Source organism: Danio rerio, chromosome 20 (assembly GCF_049306965.1).
Source record: "Danio rerio strain Tuebingen ecotype United States chromosome 20, GRCz12tu, whole genome shotgun sequence".
NCBI lineage: Eukaryota > Metazoa > Chordata > Actinopteri > Cypriniformes > Danionidae > Danio > Danio rerio.
The window spans coordinates 32,385,881-32,411,305 of NC_133195.1; the positions used below are offsets into that span (position 1 = coordinate 32,385,881).

At 36.1% G+C, this 25,425-nt stretch overlaps 1 protein-coding gene across 8 annotated transcripts in view; it reads left to right on the forward strand.

The window, feature by feature from the left end:
* The window catches only part of asap2b (ArfGAP with SH3 domain, ankyrin repeat and PH domain 2b), a 57,795-nt gene that overhangs the window by 21,260 nt on the left and 11,110 nt on the right, over positions 1-25,425 (forward strand). For all 8 annotated transcript variants that reach the window (XM_073932731.1, XM_073932736.1, XM_073932729.1 and 5 more), the window contains 15 exon segments: positions 7,855-7,927; positions 12,469-12,614; positions 12,817-12,891; positions 14,770-14,819; positions 15,381-15,510; positions 18,352-18,437; positions 18,522-18,597; positions 18,682-18,768; positions 18,855-18,958; positions 20,776-20,845; positions 21,191-21,278; positions 21,397-21,445; positions 22,842-23,008; positions 24,248-24,381; positions 24,454-24,545. In XM_073932731.1, the coding sequence (XP_073788832.1) occupies positions 7,855-7,927; positions 12,469-12,614; positions 12,817-12,891; positions 14,770-14,819; positions 15,381-15,510; positions 18,352-18,437; positions 18,522-18,597; positions 18,682-18,768; positions 18,855-18,958; positions 20,776-20,845; positions 21,191-21,278; positions 21,397-21,445; positions 22,842-23,008; positions 24,248-24,381; positions 24,454-24,545 (1,427 nt within the window).

Consider the following 25,425-nt stretch of genomic DNA (forward strand, 5'->3'; position numbering starts at 1 on the left):
TGAATGTTTTCCAGCCTAATTTGACTTTAAAACCATAGATCAAATTAACTTCAATCCTTGTAATTTTCACCACATAGTTTTGACATTTATTCATTTTACACACAGTCACAGACTTTTTATCTTAAGAGTTTCCCTAGAGAAATCCCTGTTTATTCACTTTGTATAATAGAAACAGATATCTACCTAGGAAAACAGTGTAACTAAGTATAAAATGTATTTGCATTAGTTTCAAAATTGCAGCGACTTCTTCAATGGAAATGTAAAAAAGCTTAGTTTGCGGGAGTTCTTCTGAAACCCGTCAGCCTGTTTCACTGGTTGAAGAGATCCGGTTAAACCTTACAAAAATGCAAATAACCCTGTATTTTAGGCTCTTGACCTAAAGAAGCTTCACATTTCTTCCTCGTGTGTTGAGAAACACTTTGAACTTTAACTATAAAGTATCAGTCATTACCGATGACCACAACATGTTGATATTTCAACCCTCTTAATGAAAAGGAGATTTTACATTTAGCGTTTGAAGCTAGTTTTTTTTGTAAAGCAGGCATGAGTAAAAACCATTGCCCCGGGCTCTCAGAGGAACTATCACATTCTGTAATACATAGAGGGAGACTCTCTTTATGAGTTGCTCTTTAGCACTACCCCATTTGAGTGTGTATTTGAGGAAGTGAGGTAAACAGATATGCATGGTTTATGTAAAGACTTCTTGAGCTTGTTTGAATTTTTTCATGTATAACTTTGCTTATCTATATAGTGATGTCACTTGATGTGTTATTTTTCTCTCAAGCCCTGCAAATATGTGGATATGTGTGTAATTTGAGGCTGCTTGCATTTACAGACGCCATTAAAATGGCAGTTAGTATACTTGTTCCAGTTGTTTCCGGTTCTTCCATCTCTGTGCATGGTGCCCTGCTGAGACTTGCCTTTGATGGAAACCCCAGTGCAGTTAATATCTCTCAACTTTTTCTCGCCCTTTCTGCTCCCTCGTTCATTTCCTTCATCTTTTCTCATTCCTTAAGGCTAAGGCGGGAGATGGCTGTCCCACTTCTTGTCCCAGCTTGTCCCGTCTGAACTCTTTCTCGCACACACACGTCTACTTTTTTCCACATCTTTTTTCATGTCCTGGTAGAAACTCTGTATCTTTTGTGAATCAGTGAGGTCAGACTGTACACTTCTGACTTACAAGGCCAATTTTAAGGCCAAGGAGTAAATTCAAAATTTTCAGTAACATTTCTTGTTTTATCCTCTGTGACTGTTGCAACACAGGCTCATTCTGAAGACGTACCCCTAATTACATTTCTGGAGATCGCGAATTATGTAGCCAGAGCTACGTATGGCTGCATTTCGTCTTTAAATGAACACTACAGGGCGGTATGAAACAGTACTAAAGAACAGTTCCAGATAGCAAAAGCAAAAAAAACAAAAAGCAAAAAAATAAATAAATAAACAAGTAAATAACAGGGTGAGAATGTGGTAAAATCTGAAAATGTGGTAAAAATCAGGGGGCTTTTCTTTTTCTGGATTGCTTTTCAAAACTGCAGTTCAATCGGTGCTGTTTAAAACACTATTGATTGGGTTTATGGTAGGGAGAGGTTGGGGGATTGTTCAGTTGGGCAGTCAGTCGTCAGCAGCCTCTGGTGGATTTATGCGAGAACAGCGAGCACGAATGGCACTCGCAAGAGAAAATTGAGATCTGGAAAAGCTAACACAGCAGCGTCTGGTGGATTCACAAAATAAAAAACTGCAAAAAAAAAAAAAACAACATAGCTCCTGGGACGTATTTTGCGCTCTCCAGAAATGTATATAGGGGTTCGTAATCAGAATGAACCTGGGTTGAACTTTTTCCTATACAATATACATTAAAAAAAGTTTTTTGTTGCTGCTTGTTCAAACTACATATTTAAAATGAGATGAAAAAACATAGTCCTTCAGATTTATTTATGGCAACTTGATTATTTTCACACAATTACCTCATGTTGTTTCAACACAAATCTATTAAGTTAACTCAAGTATTTTTACAATTTTAAGTAGATTGAACATAAAACATTTAAGATGTCCCAAAAAACCCAAATAATTGTGTTGATTCAACTAATTTAAAATAAGTAGACTGAACAAGCAGCAAAAGTGATTTTTTTAGTGTAACTGTCTATTTGAAGTACCATGATATATCAAATTTTATGTGTGTGTGTGTGTGAGAGAGAGCTTTTCAGCCAAATCTCATAATTAGTACTTTCATTCATTCATTTTCTTTTCGGCTTAGTCTCTTTATTAATTAGGGGTTGCCACAGCGGAATGAACCGCCAACTTATCCAGCACGTTTTTATGCAGCGGATGCCCTTCCAGCCGCAACCCATCTCTGGGAAACATCCACACACACTCATTCACACACACACACACACTACGGACAATTTAGCCTGCCCAATTCACCTGTACCGCATGTCTTTGGACTGTGGGGGAAACCGGAGCACCCGAAGGAAACCCACGCGAACGCAGGGAGAACATGCAAACACTACCTACTGCGCCAATTATAATACAATATTGCACTTATACATGCAATTTCATTCATATGTGTGATTTCTAAAAGGAAGTGTGACCCCAATCTTCATTGGAGGATGGACAATTTGGACTAAAATGTACAAATGAGTTTGTATAAATTTACATTAGCCACTAAATTAAGAAGTTGCTGTGAGATTGTGTTGAATATATCTCCTTGTCTTTAGATTGTTACATATGGAAAACTTTCTAACAAATGCACATATTACATACATGTTCATTAGTGTTCGAAATTTTGCTGGGTTGGTGATTCTTTTATATATTAGTAAGACCTTATTGTGTCATCAGGAGCCACAAGTTTTTTTGTTTGTCTGATTTTTTTTTCAGTAGACATTGACTTGTCTTTTATGAATTGGCAAAGTTAAAGCTAAAATCTTGTTTAATATTGTACTGAATCAAAAATGTATCTAGTTTTTCATCTTGGATGTCCTGAGGATGTCACGTTAGGCGTGATCAAAACAAAAGCAAAACAGGAACAAAAAGATTGTGGATTCAAGTGCAGATTTAATAGATTATAAGTGCAGAAAACGGTGACTAAAAAAAATACAAAATCTCAAAAATACAAAGTAACAAATCAACAACAAAACAAGACGGATAACACGAACTAGACTTTGGCAAACTACAAGGCAAGATCAGGAACAAACTTACTAGGAGCAGGAAGACAAGGAAGACAAGGAAGACAAGGAAGACAACGACGCGATCACAAACATGGGTGGAATGGTAGAATATATAGTCCAGATAATCAACGGTAACACAAAACAGATGTGATGACAGATCAGTGTAGGTGTTCCGGTGTGTGCGCGGGGCATGTATGAAAATGTAGTCTTGTTACTGAAGCGCTGCAGTGCCTAAAAGTCCCAGTGCACTACAGCGCCCTCAGGTGGTCACTGACGGATGTGACATTACCCCCTCTCTAAAGAGCGGCTTCCAGACGCTCCCAGAGAGGGGGGGGGGGGGGGGGGGCAGAGCAGAGCAAGAACAAAGGGAGGGATGGGAGGGCCAGATCAGGGCAAGTCTGTGCTTCAGGCGCCCCGGCAAGAAGCCAGGGTGCGGCCGGGGAATCCGTCCCATAGAGTGGGGAGAACCACCAGGGAGGGGCGGGAGGGGTGATCCAAGGATGATCCTGCAGGAGACACAAGGCAGGGGGTTTTAGGAGAGCCGGCTGGAGAGGCAACTGGACTGGAGCAGGCGGAACTGGAGGCAGCCGCGCAGGAGCCGGCGGGACTGGAGGCAGCTGGGCAGGAACCGGCGGGGCTGGAGGCAGCTGGGCAGGAGCCGGCGGGACTGGAGGCAGCTGGGCAGGAGCCGGCGGGACTGGAGGCAGCTGGGCAGGAGCCGGCGGGACTGGAGGCAGCTGGGCAGGAGCCGGCGGGACTGGAGGCAGCTGGGCAGGAGCCGGCGGGACTGGAGGCAGCTGGGCAGGAGCCGGCAGAGCGAGGAGCCAGAGCGAGGTCGGCCGAGCAAAGAGCCGGACTGAAGCCGGCAGGGCCTGGAGCCGGACTGGTGCCGGCAGGGCAAGACGTCTGGGAGGTGCCGGCAGGGCAAGACGTCTGGATGGCGTTGGTAATGCCAGGAGCCGGGCTGGGGCCGGCAGGGCGAGGAGCCGGGTTGGGGCCGGCAGGGCAAGACGTCTGGGTGGTGCCGGCAGAGCTAGGGGCCGGGCTGAGGCCGGCAGGGCAAGACGTCTGGGTGGCGCCGGCAGGGCAAGGGGCCGGGCTGGTGCCGGCAGGGCTAGACATCTGGTTGGTGCCGGCAGGGCGAGGAGTCTGGGTGGTGCCGGCAGGGCGAGGAGCCTGGGTGGCGCCGGCAGGGCGAGGAGCCTGGGTGGCGCCGGCAGGGCGAGGAGCCTGGGTGGCGCCGGCAGGGCGAGGAGCCTGGGTGGCGCCGGCAGGGCGAGGAGCCTGGGTGGCGCCGGTAAGGCCAGAAGCCAGACTGGAACTGGCATTGGACTGCGCTCTGGGGCTGGAGCCGACACTGGCGGGCGCTCTGGGGCTGGAGCCAACACTGGCGGGCGCTCTGGGGCTGGAGCCGACACTGGCGGGCGCTCTGGGGCTGGAGCCGACACTGGCGGGCGCTCTGGGGCTGGAGCCGACACTGGCGGGCGCTCTGGGGCTGGAGCCGACACTGGCGGGCGCTCTGGGGCTGGAGCCGACACTGGCGGGCGCTCTGGGGCTGGAGCCGACACTGGCGGGCGCTCTGGGGCTGGAGCCGACACTGGCGGGCGCTCTGGGGCTGGAGCCGACACTGGCGGGCGCTCTGGGGCTGGAGCCGACACTGGCGGGCGCTCTGGGGCTGGAGCCGACACTGGCGGGCGCTCTGGGGCTGGAGCCGACACTGGCGGGCGCTCTGGGGCTGGAGCCGACACTGGCGGGCGCTCTGGGGCTGGAGTAGTCCTGTTCCTACGCCTCCTCCGTCTGGTGGTTTGAGAAGGAAGAGCATAGTTAACAGCTTGCTCTGGAGCTGGAGCCGACACTGGTGGGCACTGTGGGACTGGAGCAGACACTGGGGTTCCACACAGTTCAAGCAGGCTCTCTAGAGGCTCAGAAAAAGGTGCTCTTCGGACAGCCCGACGCGGATAAGGCCGCAACTCCAGTCCAGCCTCTTTTCTCCTTCCCTTGGATAAATCTGCCGGCCCCGAAAATATCCCTCTTTGTTGCTCACCACTCAGGCCTCCCTCCTGAGGGTTCTCCTCCTTCAAAGCAACAGAGAGGGGAGAGCCGGAGATCAAAAGAGCCACCTCGATGAACCGATAAAGGTTCCAGTCATCCTCATAAGGTGGCATCTGAGAACGGACTGGTTCCAGAAGTCCTCCCCGAAAGAACATCATCAGCAAAATATCACTATGAGAGCTCTTCGGGGCTAGCTCCAAAAATTCCTTTATATAACGCTCCACGGAGCGGTTACCCTGCTTTATACGCACTAATCTATCATCTGCTGAATCCATCTGTTGATCGCGTCGTTCTGTCACGTTAGGCGTGATCAAAACAAAAGCAAAACAGGAACAAAAAGATTGTGGATTCAAGTGCAGATTTAATAGATTATAAGTGCAGAAAACGGTGACTAAAAAAATACAAAATCTCAAAAATACAAAGTAACAAATCAACAACAAAACAAGACGGATAACACGAACTAGACTTTGGCAAACTACAAGGCAAGATCAGGAACAAACTTACTAGGAGCAGGAAGACAAGGAAGACAAGGAAGACAAGGAAGACAACGACACGATCACAAACATGGGTGGAATGGTAGAATATATAGTCCAGATAATCAACGGTAACACAAAACAGATGTGATGACAGATCAGTGTAGGTGTTCCGGTGTGTGCGCGGGGCATGTATGAAAATGTAGTCTTGTTACTGAAGCGCTGCAGTGCCTAAAAGTCCCAGTGCACTACAGCGCCCTCAGGTGGTCACTGACGGATGTGACAGAGGATGAGTAAATTTGCAGCAAGTCTTAATTTTAGGGTGAACTGTTCCTTTAATGCCAGTGTCAGACAGATTGTGTGAGTGTGTAATGTTTTTGGCAGGCTCCAGGTTTATCCCTCATCGGTTTTGTCTTGGTGTCGCACCAGACGTGACTCTTGAATAAACACTTTTTAGGCCACAAGTCTGTTTACTTCACTGGGATCTTTTTGTGCAGAATTCCCAGAGTGTGATTCAGCATGAGTGATGGGCTGGTCAAATTACAGGCTCTCTTTGTTTGTGTCTGGAGGTAAAAGCCTTGCGTTATGTGTGAGAGAAACTTATAAACACTGTGTTTTACAAAACTGAGTTACAGATGTTTTTTTTACATTAGCTATTATGTTTGACTAATAGTATACAAAAATGTATAAGTTGTTTTTATTAGCCAATATGCACCAGTATGCACTATTTTTAAGCACTGCAGTGGAAAAAGCGAAACAAATTGATGCTTTTAAAGCGTAATTGGTTAAATGTATTCAATATTTTGGAAATAAATTTATTTGTCATTATTTACTGGCAATTTTTTAATAAAAAAATACACATGCCGTACAAGTACACAAAAATAATATCTGTGGCTTCAGACAATACATTTAGTACTTAATACACTCAAAGTAAATTAGGGTTGCACCGATACCGATACTTGGATTGTATATCGGTTCGATACCGCATATTTTTGCTGGATTGGGTATCAGCCAGCTGGTACCGATCCAAATCCGATCTTGCATGTGCGCTATATTATGTGTAATTTATAAGCCAACAAAAGCCATAGAGGTAGCCTGTTATAAGGCACTAGAAAGTTGTCATGTAGGCATACCACATCCCAAATGTTCTGAAGCCATTCTACAGTTTAATGTGTAGTGAATATTCACATGATTAAATTCCTGTCCAATTCAGTGCCTCCCTCTGGTGCGCCTGTCAATCACTCTCCATTCATTCACAATTCAAACTGCGTGTTGCATTTGTTTATGACAACACGAAAAACTTTCTCCAAGACTATTTATTCTTCTTCGTTTAAATAATCAGTGGAGAAATGCATTTAGTTTTGCATTAAATTAGTTAATTTGACCTGCATCTAACAGGCACAATATGGATTTAATAAGTAAAACTGGCCTCAGGCAGTGTAAGCGCCTGTTATTTTACCAAAGATTAGGGTCAATAGTGGTAGCCCATTATAGATATTAAAGAAAAATCTTAATAATAACAAAAGGAACCATAAGCTCGACCACAACAGATCATATCCATGTCTTAACAAATGCTTAAATAATGTAGCCTAGTTTACAGCAAGCATCATATTTTTAGTTAGATTGTGTATATCTGTCATATACAGTAGGCCCATAGGTCTGTTATTTTTGCTAAAGAAGATATTTTATTTGAGTTAGGCACCAGAGCTATTGAAACTTAATAATGCTTTTTAAAAAAATGGCACAGTATCGAGATCGGGTCTGTATCGGTCGATACTCTGGTATCGGGATCGGATCCATTCCAAAAAATGGTATCGTTTATCCCTAAAATAAATTCATTGGATTTACCAAATGTTTTTAATGTAATTGGTTGAAAACAATTTATACGTGCTGAATTTAAACAAACAAATCAGATTGATCACTACTACATTTCATTTGTTGTTTAAATTCAGCCTATATAAAGTGTTTCATATATTAAGAAAATGTAGTTAATCCAATATTAATTGGAGTCTGAAACTGAACATTATTTACTTTACCTTTAATAAATTTCCTCTGCACTTTGAGAAGACATTTACTGTCATTATTATAATTTTGTGAATATTCAAAACTAATCTATTCAGCATGAATAAGTCTGTAAGATAATGTTTGCTGTTATTTTGCAGGCGCTGGATCTGGACCGCAGTGTACTGCACAAAATGAAGAAGTCAGTCAAGGCCATAAACAGCTCTGGTCAGAGTGAGTGTCACAAATGACTAACTGCCTCTTTAACATCACACAACCAATAACAAATTGTACACATTTATGCAGAGTTCAGACTGCATGATTTTAGCCCCGATTTTGACTCGCCAACAGGCGTCAAGTCCCTGAAATCACAGGCAAATCAGTGCTCATTTCCAAGAGTAACAATCACACAGTGTGATCTATTAAAGATGCGATATGAGAGAATCGCCGATGAGTTACTGACACTCGTGAGATATTTGGCATACTAAATATCTGGAACTGTCGGCTATTCAAATCATGTCGTGTAAAATGTGTTCTGATTGAAAATAGCATCAGCGATTACCTACAGCCAATGAGAGAGCAGCATCCTCTGGTACGGACCCAAGGAATGAAGGAAAAACTACTGTAAATTTGGCAGGAGCACCCGTGTCTGTTTGACATGTCATCTGAGCAATATCTCATTCAAATTGAAAAAGAAAAAAGTTTAAGATAAATTGCTAATTCCCTTCAAAGGCCAGGTGAGCAAAATAAGTACATTTTCTACCCCACTAAAGGCTTCTTTTCTCATTATGTAGTTAAAAACAAAATATATACTATGTGACGTTGCGTGGTTTCCCGGTCACTTCTTGCGTGTGTTGGTTGTGAGACGTACTTGTGAGACGTATTGCAGACCGAGACAAAGTTGTGGGCGATTCTTCCTATTGTAAAGGCATGCAGTGTGAAACCCTCTGTCACTGATCGCCCAGATAGTCATGATCTGTGACATGACTACTTTAATAATCGTGTAGTCTGAATTTGGCATTACGTGCACTCAAAAGTTCTGTTTTGAAATAAGATGATTTTAAAGTAAATTTCAAGTGATCTTTTAGCAGTTTACTCTTGTCAATACCAAATAATACAGTGCCCATCAATAGCCTTGAACAAAGCCTTTAGTTTCATTTGCAGTGTGATTGGAGTTATTGTTACTCTAGCGAGCAGGTTTTGTTCTCTTGCTCAAACATTCCTTTCATTCTTACCAGGAACAGCGATACCTGTTCCAGCAGGAACCTGATTTTTTGCCTCTCTGTGTTACATTATAACAATACACCGCCTTTCTTACTTTGAGTTTTTTGACTTGTTTCTAGTCCAAAAATCTTAAATTTCTAAAATCAAGAAGCATTTTCTAGACAAACAAAAATGTTGTCTTGTTTTCAAATGTCAAAATTAAGTAAGTTTTTCCTAAAAACAAGCAAAGTAGTCTTGTTTTCGCTTTGAAATAAGATTATTTTGCCCACCCCATTGGCAGATTATTGTGCTAGCGGGTAAACTATTAGCTCCCCTGTTTATTTTTTCCCCAATTTTTGTTTTAACAGATTTTTTTTTTCAACACATTTCTAAACATAATAGTTTTAATAACTCATTTCTCACAACTCTTATCTCACTAGTGGGCCTCAGTGATCCTGCAGGTGGGCCGCGAGATAGCTGAAAATGAACTTTGTACTATAATTATTTGATTTCATTATTAAATATGATTTTTATATATAAAAATTATTGGTGTAATGGCATTTTCCGTTTTCTATTATTGATTACTTCGGACTTGGTGCAAAAAGAGCCTCACTGTAAAATACAGCATTAACCTCGTAAATGTCAAATATCGTAAATATCGAATTCTTTAAAATATCAGCATAGCTGTCCAAATTAATGTTTTAAAACACGAGTGCGAGTGTTTTATAATGGCCACGCACCTATACAGGAGGATCTAGCTTTGGTGTTTCAGTAAACAGCTGTTTACTACTGTCAAAAAACTCCAATAATATCCTAAAAACCACCTTCAGACTTCATGTTTCAACAGACTAAGAAAGTTTTTACTGTAGTTTACTTTTTTAGTTTATTTTTAATGGACACAATCAATAGATGAATATTAGTCAGTACAATTCAAAACAGCAGCTTTTTTGGTCATCTGTTGTCCCGTACAGGTTTACGTACAGCCCAAATACTATATATATATATATATATATATATATATATATATATATATATATATATATATATATATATATATRTGTGTGTGTGTGTGTGTGTGTGTGTGTGTGTGTGTGTGTGTGTGTGTGTGTGTGTGTGTGTGTGTGTRTATATATATATATATATATATATATATATATATATATATATATATATATAATGGTTCTTTTTTTATATAAAATGCTATAAAATAAGATAATAGTATAAACAAAATAAAAATGTCAGACATGGGCCTTCAAAAAATGTTTGGAGAATGAGGTGGGCCCCGAAGTGAAAAAGGTTGAGAGCCCCTGGTCTACATGAAAGCAAAGGTCCTGTTTCTATTTTGTATTACCATGCATTTCAAGTGATCGGATCGCAAATGGTCAGTCACCATTTCCACTTGACATTAACGTGCTATCAAATGTGTCTCTTGAGCTCGCATGTGGTTAGACTTCATTGAGACCCTTCCCTATTTTGCCACACACCATATCAACTTTGCAGAAGCGCTTAATGTGATGCACAAGTACTATTGAAAGCAATCGAATGAAAAGGATGTAAATGGATATTAATCGTAATCCATGTGTGTGTGTGTGTGTGTGTGCTGGTTCAATGCAGTAAAGTATGAACACTTGTTTTGGTGCACTTTTTACATATTAACATATCTATAACGATCACCTATTAGGTCAGAAATAGAGAGTAGATGATCTTTTGTTTCTGTTTGACTTCTTTCAACCACATGAATGTTTACATTTCAAAAGCAATCCAACCAAATGAAGTTTTGACTACTAGTGGAAATGGTAGAAAGTGGACAAGTTAAAAACAGGTTACACCCGTATTTAGTGTCAACATGTTGTGATCTGGTTGGCGAAACGGTATCTGTCTGAAAACCAGGTTAAAATGCACCCTATTTGCTCATTTGAATAAGTAACAAAAAAAGGTTGTCATTGTAAATTTTAATTAATCTGAAAATCTACTAATTTATAACTAGCTTATTTTAGTTATTGATAATAAATGTGTTAAATCTGATGTTGAAAATTCAGAAAAATCTTGGAAATACTGATTATTTTAAAAACTCTTAGTGAGCTGCAATGCTAAAAGGACTAAACCTGAAATAAAGAATGGTAGCTCTATATTTTAAGGCGTCCTTGTTTCATGTATGTACTCAATGTTGTAGTTATAAGTAATTATGAATAATTACATCTTACTAACCCCAAACCTAATCCATAATCTAACCCTAACCATATAATAAGTACATGTAATTAATATTACAGTGAATGAATAATGAAACAAATGCATTACAGCTGAATAAAAATATTAAATTAAATGAAAACTAAAAATATTTTAAAAGCTAATATTAGAGCCAGACAGAATCTGTCACATTGTATTCTTATGATGTGCAAAAAAAATCATAAGAATTTTTTTATACATTTGCACAAAACATTAAAACAAGCATTCAACAACAACAAAAACATACGTACAAACAGACATCCCCCAGGGACTAATTTCCCTTTTGTGGCTTTAAAAGAAGAGACACATAGCTAACAGTCTGCAAACATTAAAGTCCTTCAGCGTCACACAAATGCACAGCAAGTGTACATGTAGAATGCATACACAACTCCAATACAGTAATGACAAAAACATAAATAAATGTAAAAAAGCTAACTATTAAGTGTGTAAGAGAAGGAAGGGTCTACATCCATTCATTAAAGCAAGCCTATTGTGAAAGTCATTGCAAGGTTACAGTGAGATAAAAGAGGAATCATTAATACAAAAAATAGCAATTATAAAATAAGTAATAAGAAAGGGGATGGTTTTGTGATTCACACACTTAACGATAAGATTTCATTACTTAATGTATTTATTGTCATGAATTAATGATGAAGAAGACACGGTGGCTCAGTGGTTTGTTGTGTTGTTAATCCTATGCTAGAACAAAGCAAGGCAGGCCAAATGTATTCAGAATTCGTAATGTAGCACAAGGTGTTTTGCTGACAGTAATCCAGATCACAGGCAGCTTGTTGGCCTTCTGCTGTAATGCGCACTGCACTGGGAGTGGTTACTAGCCTCTTTTTTTTTTTACAACTCTCCGCTCATAAACTAGGAAGTATGTTCTTTTGCAAGAGGTAGCAATGGAAAAGGCCCATGTGACCAGAGTTTGCTCATGCCTGCTTGATACACTGAGATAAGGTCAAGCAAAGCGTATTACAAACAAATGAGCTCCACAAAGCAATGTCTGAAACTGGATAGTCTTTCAAATTCAACATTTGAATGGTCATGTGTTTCTTTTTTTTCCTGTTGAGCACAAAAGGTTATATTTAGCAGAATGTTGGAAACCGGTAACTTTCATATGGAAGTCAGTGGCTACCAATTTTCAACATTCTTCAAAATATCTTCTTTTGTGTTTAGCATAGAAAAGACACTCATTCAGGTTTTGAATAAGTGAAGGGTTATAAATGATGACAGAATGTTCATTTTAGAGTGAAATATTCTTTTAAATGTCCTTGATAAACAAACAAGCTTGTGTATGTAATAATAAAAGTGATGTGGAGCAATCTTTCTTTGTGTGTTTTTAGCTCATGTAGAGAACGAGGAGCAGTACATCCAGGCCATAGAGAGGTTTACGGATAACACTGTGTACAAAGATGACCCTGAGATGTCCAATTACTTCCTTACATTCGCTGGTTTCACCAAGGAGCTTACTGCTCTTTTCAAGAACTTGGTGAGGTTGTTTCTGACGTCCATCAGTTGCATGTTTATTTGCTGTGAATGTTTCAGGCTTGTATTTTGTCTTGTGGCTAAAAACATTAGCCCACTGTTCTAATTCAGTCTGCATGAGACACCGTGGGCTTACATGCAGAACATTTCCACAGACTTGTTTATGTTATTACATAAAGACCTCATGTTTTCTTTTGTGCCCACAGCTACAGAACATGAATAACATCATCACTTTTCCACTAGACAGTCTGCTAAAGGGAGACCTCAAAGGAGTCAAAGGGGTATGCAATAAAAACAATGACAAAAAGAAAACCAAACAAAAGCAATGACACAATTTTTTTGCTCTTAAGTTAAGTGGAAGCAATGTAATAAGACCTTTAAAGAATAGAACAAATATTAATATTTTACTCAAAGTCATACCTAGTAAAATCCAGTAAATCCAGAGCTGGATTTTTAAAAATTAGTTTAGAGATTATTTTTGATCAATGTTTACGGAGTTTTGCTTGTTTTCATTTGCTCGTTCAGAAACACATCATAAGTAGTCATATATTAATATTATTACCATTAAAAATAAATATTTTTATTTGTTTGTTTGTTTTTTATTTGTTTATTTATTTATTTACTCATTCATTCATTCATTCGTTTATTCATTTTTTTATTTTTTTATTCATTAATTTCTTTTTTACTCATTTATTCATTCATTCATTTGTTTATTAATTTATTAATTAACATATTTATTTATTTATTTATTTATTCATTTATTTGTTTATTTATTTATTCATTTATTTATTTTGTTAATTAATTTATTTATTCATTCATTTTTTATTCATTCATTCATTTAATATTTATGTATTTATTTTTATTTTGTTTATTTAGTTACTCATTTATTCATTCATTTATTTTTTATTAATTTATTTATTCATTCGTTTATTTGTTTATTCATTCATACATTCATTCATTCATTCATTTATTTTGTTTATTCATTTGTTTATTTATTAATTCATTTATTTGTTCATTTATTCATTCAGTCATTCATTTATTTATTTATTTATTTGTTTATTTGTTTTTTCATTTATTCATTTATTCATTCATTCATTCATTTATCTATTTATTTATATATTTTTTAATTTTATTCATTTATTTTTTATTTTTTTATTCATTTATTTGTTCATTTATTTATTCATTTATTTACTAATTAATTAATTTATTTATTCATTTATTCTTTTATTTATTTATTTATTCATTTATTTATTTATTTATTTATTTCTTTGTTTATTTATTTACTCATTTATTCATTCATTCATTTAATTGTTTAATCATAATTTCTTGGTTTATTTATATACTCATTTATTCATTCATTCATTTAACTGTTTATTCATTTATTAAATAATTTATTTATTCATTTATTCATTTATTTATTTATTCATTTATTTATTCATTCATTCATTCATTTATTTGTTTATTTATTTATTAATTCAGTTATTTATTTATTTTGTTTATTTATTTATTTATTTATTCATTCATTATTTCATTAATTTTTTTATATTTTTACCTATTTATTAACTTATTTATTTGTTTATTTATTTATTCATTAATTTCTTTTTTTATTTATTTCTTTATTCATTCATTCATTCATTTATTTGTTTATTAATTTATTAATTTGTTTATTATTTATTTATTTATTTATTTATCCATTCGTTTTATTTGTTTATTTATTCATTCATTTATTTATTTATTTATTTATTTTTTATTCGTTTATTTATTTATTTATTTATTTGTTTATTTATTTATTCAATAATTTCTTTATTTATTTATTTCTTTATTCATTCATTCATTCATTCATTTATTTGTTTATTAATTAATTAATTAATTTATTTATTTATTAATTTATTTCTTTATTCATTTATTTATTTATTCATTCATCCATTTATTTGTTTATTTAATCATTTATACGTTCATTAATTAATTTATTTTGTTTATTAATTAATTTATTTATTCATTCATTCATTCATTCATTTATTAATTAATTTATTTATTCATTAATCAATTAATTTATTTATTTATTTATTAATTTATTTATTTATATTAACATGTGATTTTTGGTTTTGTTTAAAATATCAATATAATTATTTTTAAAAATGTCATTTGTTTTTTGGCAGGATTTGAAAAAGCCATTTGATAAAGCATGGAAGGATTATGAAACCAAACTGTAAGCATTTACATTCACAAGGCCAAAGTATTATCATTATTATTATTTATTTATTTATTTTTTTTGCTGTCATGGGTTGTGTTCAGGGTTTGTTCTTTAAAATGCAAAAAGCTTTAAATGAGGTATAAAAAATACAATGTTGTAATTAATTTTTTTTGTGGTAGTAGTAGTAGTAGAAGTAGTAGTAGTAGTAAAGCTTTGGTAGTAAAACTTTAACATGAAACCATTGGAGTGTAACATTCTTTCCACTACCTTGTATCATTATACTTGAAAGAAAACACATTCATCAGTGTTTGTCATGATTGTAGATCAGTGACTAGCCTACAGGGGAAGTGGAGTTTGCATAACATAGACTGAGATTTAGTCATTTTAGATGTTTGAGCTTAAGTCTTGTGCCTGTTGTTGCACAGCTGAAGAGCTTATCACAATATAAAAGATCCTTACCTTAAGTAAACAACAGCACTCATGCTTATGGTTTGTTTGTGCATTCTGAATATCATGAGTCACAGACTACTGTTCATTTATTTAATTCATTATTAAAATACATGAAATACTTTACAGGAGCAAGATTGAGAAAGAAAAGCGAGAACATGCCAAACAGCACGGTCTGATCCGAACAGAGATCAGCGGAGGAGAGATCGCAGAAGAGATGGAGAAAGAGAGACGCCTGTTTCAGCTTCAGATGTGTGAGGTGAGATTGTGCTCAGAATCAGCAGCAGAGAGGATTTTTTGAAAGATTTTGAATAAGTGTTGACTGTGGTTCACTTCTTGCCCTAAGATAGCTGAAGTAAATTTGACTGTTATCATTTAGTTTATTTTAAATGATTGGATCCGGATACAGGGGCGACACGGTGGCTCAATGGTTAGCACTGTCACTTCACAGCAAGACAATCTCTGGTTATTTTATTTTCGTTTGGAAAACATATACTGGATAAGTTGGCGGTTTATTCCGCTGTGGCAACCCCTGATGAATAAAGGGACTTAAGCGAAGGAGAATAAATGAATGAATGAATGGATCCGGATATCATCTCTAGAGTCATTTATTAATTAAAGGGGCAGTAGGTGATTGTCTTCAGAAACATTTGTTGTTGTGCTGGTTAAAGGTCTCTTTACATTCTAATAGTAATGATTAAAGTAAATGATCTAAATGTATTTATATGTATTTTTATATTTTTGGTTTGGCATAAAACTTAAAAATGTTCATCCAATTAAATAGAGGCAGGTGGTTAGTGCGTCGACACATGCACTCCGGTGCTCACGGCGACCCGGGTTCGATTCCGCCTCGCGGTCCTATGTCAATCCTTCCCCTCTCTTTGCTGCCTATGCTTTCCTGTCAATTCTCTACTGTCCTTTCAAAAATAAAGGTGAAAACCCAAAAAGAATTATTCTTAAAAAAAATAAAAATAATAGAGTCAGACCGACATCTCCCATAATTCTGATAAGTAGCTCAAAGTGTCTGTCAGCAAATGCAGATTTGAACAACTGCGCAGCCGTTTGTACGCAGCTCCGCTGACTGCTGTGGTCATAGACGTGTTGCGCGATCACGAGAAAGAGAGTAAAATAGTTTTAAAACTATTTTAGCTTCACGCAAAGCTGAAGTAACGTTAAATGTTGTTGTTGTTACAAATGGGTTATATCTTCACAGAAGTGTTGCTTAGCCACTAAAATCATCCAGTAAAAGATTGATAAGACTATTTTTACTTTCATAAGGGACCTTTTACAGCATCAATAATGTAGATTTTATTTAGTTTAACAACAAAACACAAGTAAATACCGCTCCCTATATTGTTTACCATGCAACTCTAAATATTTGCTCTGAAATAGCATGTCAGTTTGGCTTAGTAATGAGTGTAATTCCTGCAAGCCGCCAAACAAGCACTAGTCGCTTTTAACACATGAGAGAGGGTTCTATTGCTGTCATCTTTAAGGTCTGCATGCTCCTGTTTCAGGAGGCGTGGCTCTGGATGGCAGGGGAGGGAATGTGATTCAGAGATTTATGCTAAGCTGTTAGCATTGTGGAAGATCACCTACTGCACCTTTAAGAAATTAAACCTTATAAAAGTAAACACAAATTGATCCAAATTGTTAGTAAAGACATTTCTTATGCCACAAATGTCATGTTGATGTTATGTTTGTGTTTGCTAAAGTTACCATATTTTCTGTGTTTAGACCTTGGGCCTGTCCACATGTCCACACTTGCAGTTTTTGCACTTATATGACGTATTTTCTGAATTTAGCCCAAAGTGTTCAAGTGGGCTTAAAGATCGCAAGGATTTGTCATTACCTGATAATATACAATCACTTTCTTTTCGGCTTAGTCCCTTTAATTATCTGGGGTTGCCACAGCGGAATGAACCCCCAACTTATCCAGCACGTATTTACTCAGCGGATGCCCTTCCAGCTGCAACACATCTCTGGGAAACATCCATACACAGTCATTCACACTCATACACTATGGACAATTTAGCCAACCAATTCACCTGTACCACATGTCTTTAGACTGTGGGGGAAACCGGAGCACCCGGAGAAAACCCATGCGAATGCAGGGAGAACATGCAAACTCCACACAGAAACACCAACTGATCCAGCCGAGGCTCGAACCAGCAACCTTCTTGCTGTGAGGCGACAGCACTACCTACACTGCGTCGCCCTGCTTGATAATGTACAGTGCTATAAAAATATATTGCATTTTACTTCTAATTATCTCTATAATACTTCTAGATGATGAAATAATAAATTAATAGTAATAAAAAAAGCTGTTGTAAAGACACAAAGGCTTCGTTTACACAATAAGGCTCAATTACTCAGATCTGATTTTTTTTCTCATATTTTTTTGCAAGGCTGTTCATATTGTTGTAATAAATGTGGCCAATATCAGATTTCCAGTGTGAACAGATCATGGTCTTAAACTGATCTGCATGCACAGAAGTACATACTTTGTATACTGTATGACGTGCATGAATCACATTGTAAGATTATGTTTAATATGATAATTGCCGTTTTCACAGACAACTGCTGTGTTTTTTATGAACTGTAAATCGTTGTTTTGCTGGTTGTAATGTGCTGTATAAAACTTCTAAATTAGATAATAAAATACACAACACTTTGTTTTACTTTCAAATGATATGTAATATCTCATTAATTTAACCTACAATAGATTGTTTCTATTTTCAATGTCAAAATCAAAGTCAGCTTTATTGTTAATTCAGCCACATGTACGGGACATATAGAGAATCGAAATTACATTACTCTCAGACCCTAGTGCATATAACATATAATGTTTATATAAAAATTGGGTGTTAAGAAAAAGATAATTTACGATATATACAACTGTACATAAAATGTGGTAAAAAAATATACACAAAATGTAGTCTAAAAATATACATAAGGAATAAAAGATTTTGGTGCATAGGATAAGTTTGGAATTAGTTTGCGTTAAAAACTGTGTGCTTTGATGATTTTAAGTACCAGGACAGTCTTGCACACTTGCTTTCTCTCTCAAATGCGTTACTTGATATATTTTGTTTTGCAGTACCTCATTAAAGTGAATGAAATCAAAGTCAAAAAGGGGGTCGACCTGCTTCACAACCTCATCAAATACTTTCATGCCCAGTGCAAGTATGTTCATTTATTTACATATAATTTAATATATTGTATTTTCAAATGACTTTTTTTCATTAATGTTTTCTTTTGTCCTCACAGTTTCTTTCAGGATGGGCTAAAGGTCGTGGACAATCTGAAACCTTTCATGGAAAAGCTTGCCACAGACTTAACCGCGGTACGTTTCATCAATATTACTGTGTGCTGTTTGTAGGAGGCTTTGTTTTGACCAAGTAGTCAATTTTTTATGTTCGAATTGCAGAACAAACAGACTCAAGATGCAGAAAGGAAACAGTTGCTGCAGCTGAAAGAAACTCTTAAATCTGCTCTACAGTCTGAGTGTAAGGAGGTGAGGCACATCTATCAACTGTTTGGTAACTATGAAGGATTCCGTCAGTTCCTGTGGTAACTCCTGCTTGTTTTGTTTTACGAAAGGATGCTCAGTCGAAGCAGAACGCAGGCTACAGTCTTCACCAGTTGCAGGGCAATAAAGCTCACGGCACGGAGCGCTCTGGGATGCTCCTCAAACGCAGCGAGGGGTGAGTTTTCTCTTATTTACATTCATCTGCTTGTTAAAGATGCACCAAGCTAATTTTCTTTTAAGCTAAACAATGAAAATATTTCAAAGCAACAAAACATACACACACAGACTCCAATTGGGCATCAATTTTAATACCTTTTATTTTGATACCACACACATACATAACACTGAAAGCAGAGATGGCAGAATCTTTGGGGGATTTGATTTCATTTTGATGTCATAACTTTGTAAAAGCAGTGTGTATCACTTTGCCAATTCGGGTTACGTGTCAGGTTGAATGGTTTATTTTTTTATGTTGTTCTGTTAAAATCTGTGCACCCACCGACTGCTTTATGCTCTCGATCATTACTGCCCCTTACACCTGTCTGGCCTCAAGAATTTTCGAGTAGGGCTGGGCGATTTGGCCTAAAATCAAAATCTTCATTAACTGAACATTTTATTTGATTACTATTAATGAACAATTATATTATTTATTTATTTATTTATTTATTTGTTTGTTTGTTTGTTTGTTTATTTTTGCTGACAATTTTTTGTCCTGTAAATATGCATTTTTTCTTTAGTACAAGCTGCTCCTTGTTGCTCTGTTTTCTCAGTGTTTACATTGTCCATGCTCAACAGGTTGGCGGAATAACGTAACAGAGTAAAAAAGTAATCGGAAAAAAACTGACCTGGAAAAATTAAATCAATTATAGGTTCTTAATGTCAATTTCGATTACTTTTCGATTATTTGCCAAGTCCGACACTGTGGTCAAAATATTTTTCAAATTGAGCTTCTTTGTTCACCCAAAAATAAAAAATTCTGTCATAATTTCCACTTTATTTGTTTTACTTTACCCCTTACTTGTTTCAAAGATTTTTTGAAGAATGCTGAAAACCTGTTACTATTGACTATCATAGTATTTGTTTTTCATAATATGAAAGTCAATGGTTACAGGTTTTTAGCTTTCTTTAAAAGCCATCTTTTGTGTAAATCACATATAAGTTGTGATGTAAATATTGTCCAAGTCTCTTAGAAAAATGTTTCTTATTGCTGTTTTGAATGGATGAAGGCTACAGTTTGCTCATTCAGAACAATTATGTCTCACTCAAGTAATCAGAATCATCTTTATACAAATGTGCAAATAAAGGTGTGTTTTATATGCATGAACATGCATGATTTTTAAAACTTCGATTGGAAAAATTATTTCTAACTATTTACAGTGTACAATCTATTTCCATTGAATAATTCCTGTTATTTTCAACTCACTCTTTCGTTTGGCACTTTGCAAAACTCAGCTAGAAAGTTTGGAACAGTCCATTTCGTGCTGATTTGTGGGGGTGACAGGAGGATTTCATGTTCAAGTGCAACACTTTCTAGTTTTTCTAGTTTTGTTAAGATTTTGTAAAGCAAATATGTTCACTAGTTTTTGGAATGTATCCAGTGGACTAATTTTTGAATGAATTATAAAGACAAAAGTATTACAGCACACTACAAATTATTCAATTCAATTCATCTTTATTTCTAAAGAGCTTTTACAATGTAGATTGTCAAAGCAGCTTAACATACTGTATAAGTTCTAGTGAATTGAAACTGTGTCAGTCTAGTTTTCAGTGGTTTAATTTCCACTGCTGAAAGTCCAAACACTGAAGAGCAAACACATTCATGCACAGCTCCAAGTCCCAAATCAAGCAAGCCACTGGTGACATAGTACTATTTTTGATTGTTTTTTTGTCATCTGGTTTAGCATTTGTACCCAAAAACTTATATACATGTCAGACTTAACAGTTACTAAGTCCATTAGGTTTATGTGATGAAGGCTTTTCTCCACATTACAGACTGAGGAAAGTTTGGCAGAAAAGGAAGTGCTCTGTGAAAAATGGATTGTTGACTATTTCACATGGAACGGTAGGAGAACAAAGCAACACTCTAACTCTGTAATTCATGTTTGTTAATTTATACAAGCTAATACCTGCACCATTTTCACAACATACTGAATGTTAAGGACAATGATGTATTTGTGTTAACATAATCTCAAAATATCATGTCATGATTTGGGAAAATAAGAATGTTAAATTGTTAAATATTAAAACATGTTTTGTTTTCAGCTAATGTTTTTATTATTTTATGTAACAAAAACATTGAGTTACTATTATTTATGTATATTAACCCTGATTTATGGATAATAATTCTATAAATGCCATCAGTTTTCCTTGTTCTCTCCTAATGTATCCGTCTCTGGTTCCCTTGCAGCCCAATGCACCGCCAGCAAACCTGAACCTCTTAACCTGCCAAGTGAAGCGTAACCCAGATGAGAAAAAATGCTTTGATCTCATATCACGTAATGTAGTTTTACAATCACAGCACAAAACTGACATAAATTCACAGCCAGTATCATCAGAGTCTGTCAAGGCTCATATGGCTGATTGATCCTCTCACGTTTCTCCTCCATCTTCTAGATGACAGAACGTATCACTTCCAGACTGAGGATGAGGCAGAGTGTCAGGTGTAAGTATGTGCACATAGCGAGTGTGCAATTTCACATGAAATTTACTTGAACATATTAAGAGACTGCTTGAAAATTCTCAGTTTTTCTGGCTTTAGTGAATTTATTAGGTATGGCTTTGGAAATTATTTTAATTTTTATTTTCTACTTTACAGTTCAGATTGAATTTAAAACTGAATTTAAATTAAAATATTGTCATTTATAGCCTTTTTTTCAAAAACTGACAGTCAGAATAACAAGGCTGCATCCAAATATTGCTACTAGATTTGAATTTACTACACGGCTGTTAGAAAAGCAGGTTCTATATAGTTTAAATGTGAGTTATGTGAATGGAATTCAGACGTACTACAACTGCCATTTGTCATTATCACATGATCTACCCTCGTCAGTTGCGTTGCTTCTGTCCCATTCATGAATTCTCTCACATGGCATCATGGTAAAGTGTAGTGTCCATTGGATGCACACTTCAGAATCTCACCGGAAGTAGTAAGCCATCCGGGTAATTCTCGCCTACTGTTTTTAAAACTATGAATTTGACATACTACTCAGCTCGCATACTGTTTTTAACATACTGTATAGTATGAAAGTATGCGATTCAGACGCAACCCAAGTGTTTTCATTTGTAATGATTGAAAATCAAGGTTACTTGCTTACTTCCAGGGCTATTTTATATCGAAGTTGATATTTAGCAGCACCATGTTGGTGTTTCATAACATCTATTTTTTATGAGGTGAGTGGTTGAACCCCAAACCTGGAGGACCAGGACATACACACATACAATTTAGCTTACCCAATTTACATATTCACTGCATGTCTTTGGACTGTGGGGGAAACCGGAGCACCTGGAGGAAACCCCCGTGAACACTGGGAGAACATGCAAACTCCACACAGAAATGCCAGCTGACCCAACCGGGACTCGAACCTTCTTGCTGTGAGGTGACAGCGCTACCCACTGCGCCATCCTGTCGCCCTGATAATCACGGTTATTTCACCAAATTCTGATTTCTGTATTGAAATATTGAACTCCTCTGAAACATTAGTTTCATGTGTATTCTTCCTTTTTGGGAAATTTGCTGTTAAAATCTTTGTATTTAATCTAATCTGCATATCTATGTTCTTGCACACACTGTGACAATTTGTTATTTGATACTAAAAATGCTCTAAAATGACAACATTTTTATTATTACGTAATAAAAGATTATTCAATCAAACAAAAATTATGTTTCACTTAAATACACAAAGCTTTAAATCTTCAAATTTCAGCTTGAAATGAGAATTTTCAAGAGGCCTCTTAAGTTTTCTTTTTTATATTATTATTGGTTTAGATTATTGTCATATCTGAGAAATGTAATTATGATGTCCATCTTTTCATCTGTTTGGGTGTATCTTCTGTTTCAGATGGGTTTCTGTTCTCCAGAACAGTAAAGAAGAGGCGCTGAACAATGCCTTTAAAGATGATCAGAATGAGGGAGAAAATAACATTGTTCGAGAGCTCACTAAGGCCATCGTGGGGGAAGTGAAGAAAATGAGCGGCAATGACGTGTGCTGTGACTGTGGAGCTTCCAGTAAGCAGTATGATAGTGATGTAAAACTAGTGGTGAAGCACCTGGGCTGGAGACTGAAATGTTGCAAATTTGAATGCCAAAAACATTTCATTATGCATGAACTGTTATCATTTTATATTTTTAGGTAGATTTTTATATAATGTATTGTGTAATTTTTTAAAAAGAAATTTTACATTTGAAATTTTACATTTATTATATATTTTATTTTATTCTAAATGATTTAATTTGTATACAATATCATTGTAAAAAATAATACAATAACATTATTAAATGTGGATAAATTGCAGATTTGATTCTTTTTTATTTTAATTTTAAAGTTTAAGTAATTCTAATGAATTTCTGTCATTTTGTAGTTTTTATGATCATTAATCATTTTTGTTATTATATATCTAATTAATATTTCTGATTTTAAGTTTAAATTATTTTAAAGGTTAACTGAAAGTAGTTGTTAATATAATTAATATAATATATATTTTAGACTTTGCTTTAATTATAAATATTTTAATGAGTTTTTCTACAATACATTTTATTTAAAGTAACAAAATGTGTAATTGTATGCTTATGGATATAGTTTTAGCATTGAATTGCGGGCATGAATCAATACTTTTACTCAGGAAAGATATAATAAATTCATCAAATGAACTGACTTTAATACATTCATAATGTTATGATAAAAACTATTTCAAATTACTTGTTTTATTTATCAAAGTATCCTAAAAATATATATATATTATAACTTCCAAGAAAATATAAAGAAACATAACATAAAAATATAAATGTAGTAAAAATAATAAACTTTTAAGTGTATAAGAGAAAATAAATAATTATATAATATTTTATTTGTAGAGGAATAGGCTTGCACAAGCAATGACAATTGTTTATTGAGTGGTGGAATAACAAAATAATAAAAAAGAAAAATAACTATAAATTAGGCAAATAAAATAAAAATAAAAAATCACAGAATTTTTGTTGTTGTTTTTTTTTCCTGCTTGATGTGCACAAACTAAAATAAATATTTTAGGAGAGTGATTATTGCCCCAACTCGCACTGTTTTTTTCATATCAAATCAACACCCTGTGCTTCCTGTTTTGCATCTGGTCTTTTGGCCGGTCTTTGTGCATTGTAGTAAACTTAGTCATCCCAGTAGAACTTGTTTGTATAGTTATTCAGATAGAAAAAGATAACCCTGGATGAAATTCAAATAAAACATCAGTGGCTTTTCTCTGTTGTTGTCTACAGATCCAACATGGCTCTCCACAAACCTGGGTGTGTTGATTTGCATTGAATGCTCTGGGATCCATCGGGAAATGGGCGTCCACTACTCCCGAATACAGTCTCTGACTCTGGACCTCTTAGGCACATCTGAACTATTGGTAATATGATAACATTCTTTCTTTCCTTTTTAGGCAGGAATTTTATATATAACATTACTGAATGCTTTGCAGCTTGCTAACAGCGTGGGAAATGCAGCATTCAATGAAATCATGGAAGCAAAACTGTCTTCAGAGATCCCAAAACCCAACCCTTCTAGTGACATGTAAGCAACACATCTGTTGTTATCTTTAGTAATCTTTAGTCCTATATTTGTATTTTATGTTTTAAACTGCCGTGCAAAATATATTTAGAGTATCTACATAACCAGCCAGTGTTTAAAAAATATCTCTTTACATTAGTCTGATGTACAGTGGTAAGTTTGTAATGATGTTTTACAACTTTAGTGGAGCCGGTAGGTTTTTACGTATACAAGTGTAATAAAATTAGCTGCCATTCATCTTTGCATTTTCAGTAGGACTCTCAGTCGAGGATCGGTTATAGCCTTTTTTTCCACAGCAGCCAGAATAATTGTAGTTTTGACATTTGATTTTATTTATATTAAATTTGAATGGTATGAAAATGACAGATCTACAGGTAATCTACAGGTAATGCTAAATCAACTTTTCTGCTGTGTGGTACAGCTCAACTCGGCTCCCTTTCCACTGCAGTTTAGTATGGCTTTAAGGGGATGGGATTATAGTATAGCTATAGTTACACCGCTTCCTACTGCCGTAACTTCAGGAAAAAACGTTTTTCCAGGTTGTTACATCTGGCTGGATCCGCTCCTTGGCTCTAAACAATAGTAACGTCTGGACCTTTTGTATTAACTACGATGCTGCCATTTTTGATGTCTTTTTCTTGTGATGATATATAAATGGTTTAGGTGCTTGAACCAACAATACAGAATTGGCTGCTGCTGACTAAATATAGTGAGTTTGGGCTGTTAGGAATGATTCTCTCGAACCAATCTTTAATCAGCAGTGTATATGCGTCAAATTTTGGATTTAATACGGCTCGCTCGCATAGAATCTCACCCAAGGTGGAACTAAAAAAACTATGTACTAGGTATAAAACACTGTAGGTAAGCCCTCAAAAGTGAGCAG